At 49.9% G+C, this 4,765-nt stretch overlaps 4 protein-coding genes across 4 annotated transcripts; all 4 read right to left on the reverse strand.

The window, feature by feature from the left end:
- Positions 1-309: 309 nt before the first annotated feature.
- GNI_041920 (hypothetical protein) lies at positions 310-1,512 on the reverse strand (the record flags this gene model as incomplete). The annotated part of the gene is made up of 1 exon (XM_011131193.1): positions 310-1,512. One exon carries the CDS (start codon positions 1,510-1,512, stop codon positions 310-312), a length of 1,203 nt encoding a protein of 400 aa, XP_011129495.1.
- A 285-nt stretch (positions 1,513-1,797) lies between these two features.
- GNI_041930 (hypothetical protein) lies at positions 1,798-2,433 on the reverse strand (the record flags this gene model as incomplete). The annotated part of the gene is made up of 1 exon (XM_011131194.1): positions 1,798-2,433. The coding sequence occupies one exon, from the start codon at positions 2,431-2,433 to the stop codon at positions 1,798-1,800; it is 636 nt and encodes a 211-aa protein (XP_011129496.1).
- An 832-nt stretch (positions 2,434-3,265) lies between these two features.
- GNI_041940 (hypothetical protein) lies at positions 3,266-3,775 on the reverse strand (the record flags this gene model as incomplete). The annotated part of the gene is made up of 1 exon (XM_011131195.1): positions 3,266-3,775. The coding sequence occupies one exon, from the start codon at positions 3,773-3,775 to the stop codon at positions 3,266-3,268; it is 510 nt and encodes a 169-aa protein (XP_011129497.1).
- Positions 3,776-4,035: 260 nt separating this feature from the next.
- On the reverse strand, positions 4,036-4,530 carry GNI_041950 (hypothetical protein; the record flags this gene model as incomplete). The annotated part of the gene is made up of 1 exon (XM_011131196.1): positions 4,036-4,530. The coding sequence occupies one exon, from the start codon at positions 4,528-4,530 to the stop codon at positions 4,036-4,038; it is 495 nt and encodes a 164-aa protein (XP_011129498.1).
- Positions 4,531-4,765: the final 235 nt, after the last annotated feature.

The following is a 4,765-nucleotide window of genomic DNA, read 5'->3' on the forward strand; positions in this document are numbered from 1 at the left end:
GGGGGGGACTGCGGGGCTATCGGGACTGCGGGGCTATCGGGACTGCGGGGCTCAAAGTAACATGCTTGGGTTGGTGGCTAGCTCTCGACAGAAACTCTCAAGCAGGTTCACCCTGACTGAAACTCCTCCCGCCGCCTTGGCTTTTTTCTCCCAAAGTATGTGCTTGATAGTTCGGCGTCAAATTGAGCCGAAGTCAAACCTGCCGTTTAGAACAAAAAAATGGTCTTCAGCTAGCGGAGCACACCTGACGTCCTTCAAGCCGGTTGATCAGGACATGCTTGTAGTTGTCAGGACATTGCTGACAGTTGATCAGGAGTTGTGGAGGAAACTTTTTCTTTCGCTGATTACTTCAGTTCTTTTTTCAATTTTCGTTTCAGTAACGCCCGGTCCGGCATTCCCGTTTCGACACATGACGTCCTCAAAGACGTCGGCGTCGTCACTATCGGCGGTGGATGGCGTCGTCTTCTTGTGGCGTTGAAGGGTAACTTTGGGGTGAGCGTCACCATGGGGGTGTTCAAGCCCGTTGATGTCATGAATCTTGAGTTCAGTGACATACTTGACGTCAGATTTCATGTCAGGTTTACCTTCACGCTTGGTGCGCTTAACTTCGGTGGTTGTTCGTCTATTTTCTGCGACGTTCTTGGAATCAGTATTAACAATCTTTTCGACACCATTCACTGTCTCGGAGATGATTCTGGGTTCCTCGCCGTCCTTTTGGACTACTACCTTGATTTGAGTGTGACCTTTATTCTTACCATCAGTACCAGGGTTGTAATCACCATCATCGGATGTGTAGGTAGTGGTCTTAGTGTAGGTGGTTTTGGTGTAGCCAGGTTCGACGTCCCTTGTGCTGAGTCCATCTCGGGCGAAATGGACACTATCCCAGTCGTTGCTCCAATCCCACTCGCGTAGTTGAGTTTCTGTCCACCAGGATCTCCAATTGGAGGTATCTTCGTTCCAGCTTCGATCATTCCAGAGCTTCTCATTCAAGGCATACTGATCAGCACTTAGATGGCGACCAGCCGGTAAAACGCACGCTGCGTACGAATTAAATTCAAAAGAGAACATTGGACGCTCCTCATTCTTGATCTTGTCAGCATAAGGACCAGCTATCTTATCAAGAAGCTGAGCCTGTAGATGTCGAAATCTTGTAGCACCCAATGTAGATACTGTAGATGTCGGTATTTGATCCAACATACGATTAGCTATACTCCATACAAAACCTCGCAATACAGATGCCGGCACACGTTCATTCAAAGGTGATCCTGCAGCCAATTGAACGTAATTCGCAGCATCCAACAAATCACCAGCTTCAGGATCCGTCGTACCATACACCACCTCTAACAATGTACCTTGACTCTTGTCCAATTGCCCACGCGATCCAAACAACACACTCGTTATCTTAAACTCGCAATCGTCAGTCTCCGCAAAACGACCTTCCGGATCCAACATCATCGCCAACGCTGCCGCCGGACCAACATCATTCGATTCACGCGCAGAACTTCCTCTCATTAATTTTTTTCTGATCTCACAAAAAAAAAACACCGCGCCCAAACGGGTATGTAACAACGCCTCCCTCCGTTCACCAAACGCCCACGCTTATGCGCACCCATGCTTGTGTGCGCCCATGTCTGTGTGTGCGCCCATGTCTGTGTGTGCGCCAATGCTTGTATGCGCCCATGTCTGTGTGTGCGCCAATGCTTGTATGCGCCCATGTCTGTGTGTGCATGCTCGATTGGTGTATGTGGCTGCTAAGTTCATAACCGTGTGGTGGGAAAAGGTTTAGTAGTAAAAGGGTCAGAAAAAGAAGAAGAAGAGATTCTTCTTCTTGATCGGTCTCGGGGTGCATTGGTCTGTTGTCCAGATGGAGAAGACGTCAACGTCGCTATAGGTAGAGCCAAAGCGGATTTGTAATTCTTGGAATTCGGCTTTCCGGCCGGCTCGGGAGTTGCGATATCGTCGGATCTTTTTGGCAAAGGCGCCGGCTATCTTCGTATCGAGTTGTGTATGAAGTAGTTGATTGTCAGGAAGGCGTGGCCAGTTGGTGTTATATTCATCCATAGCCTTATGCGTTACATATCGCACAAACCGATCCAGTGTTCGGGCGGGCACTTTCTTATTCCTTTTAGATTCCGAGGCAAGTTGCAACATCCTCGCAGCGTATAACAGGCTTTGGTAACGAACGTTCAACAAGTCCGGCTGTTGAAGCAAGTCCGCTTGCTGTAGAAATGCAGGTTCCAAAACACACACCAAGTCAAGCTCTACTTCTGCTCGTCCCGGCTCGATAACTGTGCATTCAACACCCTTCACTTCACACCCTTGAATGCTAGATAACCGACCTTCAGGACTTATCAACAAAGCCAAGAAACTTGTGGTCCTCAGAACCAAGAAACCAGTTGCTGGACCCCTCTCTCGCGAACCACAAGCCCGCATTAGGTTCGATTTCTTAAAAACGCCGCGCTGTTAAGATGATCGAGTCATATGTCCGTGTGCATAAATAGAGGGGGAGCAACCGCAAGTCACCAGAATCGATCCGGAGGGATCGTCTTATGACACAGGCAACACCACATCAGCAGGCGACACAACACCAATGTGGTATTTTTACGCAAGCTGCCCGCAGAGGATTGCCAGCGGCTGCTGGCTAATGAGCCAGCGGCTGCTGGCTAGCGGCCGCTTGTGTAGTACACATGTTCAAGACTCATTTTCAAAACACGTGTGTGGAGAACAATACGGATGGCACGCAATACGGATGGCACGCAATACGGATGACACGCACTCCTGCAATACTGCCTCCTACAGTACCAAAAAGTCAAACTGGCGACAACCTTAAAAACAGCTAGCTAGCTAGCTGCCCACGAACAAGAAGTGTAAGCACAAGCGCAGGTGAACCGCCGGACAGCGGGGCTCAAGAGTTGCCTGCGGTAGGGCCCACCCTCGAGTCATAGAGTGTTACCAGACTGCACCGAACTTCACAACGTCTCCCTTCTCAATACATCTTTGCTACCTGCCTGAAGCGTCCGTAATTCTAGACAGCCGAAAAGCAAACCGACTGTGTGTTTGACTGCGAGGGTGATCGGTGCAACATGTTGTTTGGTTGCACCGATCACCCTCGCAGTCAAACACACAGCCCTCTCTCTCTCTCTCTCTCTCTCTTGGGATCAACCCGGGAAAGATTGCCTCGTGGGTGGTTTGAGGTTTACGTCGTGTTAAAATTTGGGGAGGGGGTACGGGGCCACGACCGCGTCGGTAGGTGTTAGTTCGAGGGCTAGTTGGGTGGTTGGGTGGTTAATGAGGGCGTGTCGTGGACGTGATTTTTTAAGGTCTGCCAAAAGCTGAGTTTTCCTGGTTTTGCGTCGGTGGCATCAGTCCAGAAGGATGAAGCGCTGGCAGATTTGTGTTCGGGTGATATTATGATGCTGTAGGTCGCCTCCAGTTCCTCCAGTTCTTTGATCGCCAGCTCATGCTGTTTTTCGGCATCAAGTTGTATTTCAGTGTCAAGGGTGGGCTGCACGGTTACAAGTCTTAAGACGTCATCTGTCTCGGCAAAGTAGCCGGCAATGACGTGACGGAGTTGGACGCGAAGTAGGTCTCGAGGAACCTTAGATGGGTGTCGTTTGAGCACGTGTTCGGCAAGCCAAGCAACAAAGCGACGACGCGTTTGAGGTGATACCTGTTTGTTGATGGGTGATTGATGTAGTAGTTGAGCCACATTCGCTTCCACGATCACTGCAAATGGCTGACGCACTGTCTTAGGCACGGCAAACAGAAGCTCCATATTGACACCAAGATTGCGCTCCAACTGAAATGGAGTCCCAAACATTACAGTCGTCTTCCACCACTTGCAATTGTTCGCACTGGACAACCCATCACAACCAACCAACACCGCCAACATCGCACTTGGGCTTAATCTCGCCCGCGCGTAACTACTCCTCGCACAACTACTCCTCATCCTAATTTTATTCCCCCCCGACCCTGACCCCCCGACCCTGACACAGTGCCGTCTTGCCTGACCATAGTCTGGTGGTTGTCTGTTGGTTATTTGTCAGAAACGTTGAGTGTGGCGTATGCTTGCGTCTTGTTGCCGGTTTCGATGAAGAGGTTGATGTCCATGGTGGGTGAGTTGAAGTCTTGGCAGGCTACAGGTACACAGGCGATGGCGTCTGCGTCTGAGAGGTCGAATGTATCAGCGCATTTGATGATTTTGTTTCCAGACTGGATGTGTTTGTAAACTTGTGTTTCGGCGGGTACACCTTGTTTTGCTTTGCGATTCATAGTGATTGTATCGCCGTTCCGTTTCATCTCTTTCAGCCATGTACACCAGGCGACAAAGAACTGTTTGGCAGTCGTGCAATTGTTCTTCAGCTTAGTCTTTCCGTTACCCTTGAATTTCCAATTCGGAATTGGTTTCCCACCGCTTGCCTTTGCCAGATATGTCAACCCCGCCGGGTCACCATCCTGACTGTATACATAGCTCACAGTCCCACCATCAATCTGCTCGAAAACCAGGTAACAAGCACCATTATTCACCATCGTCGTCGCGTCAAATCCTTGCGAATTAACTTGCTTCTGCTGGCGTTGTTGCTCCTTAACTTGCTGGTCAAGAGCCTTGACGTTTCCACAACAAAACACTATTTTCGATTTCCGCACGTGCGGCACACATTTAATGTCCAGATGCCAACATGTGAGATCCACGACATGATGACGACGTGATGAGACCTGGTGAGACCTGGTGAGACCTGGTGAGGGGGGTGAGGCCTGGTGAGGG

This window comes from Gregarina niphandrodes (genome assembly GCF_000223845.1).
Source record: "Gregarina niphandrodes unplaced genomic scaffold scaffold00006, whole genome shotgun sequence".
Lineage (NCBI taxonomy): Eukaryota > Apicomplexa > Conoidasida > Eugregarinorida > Gregarinidae > Gregarina > Gregarina niphandrodes.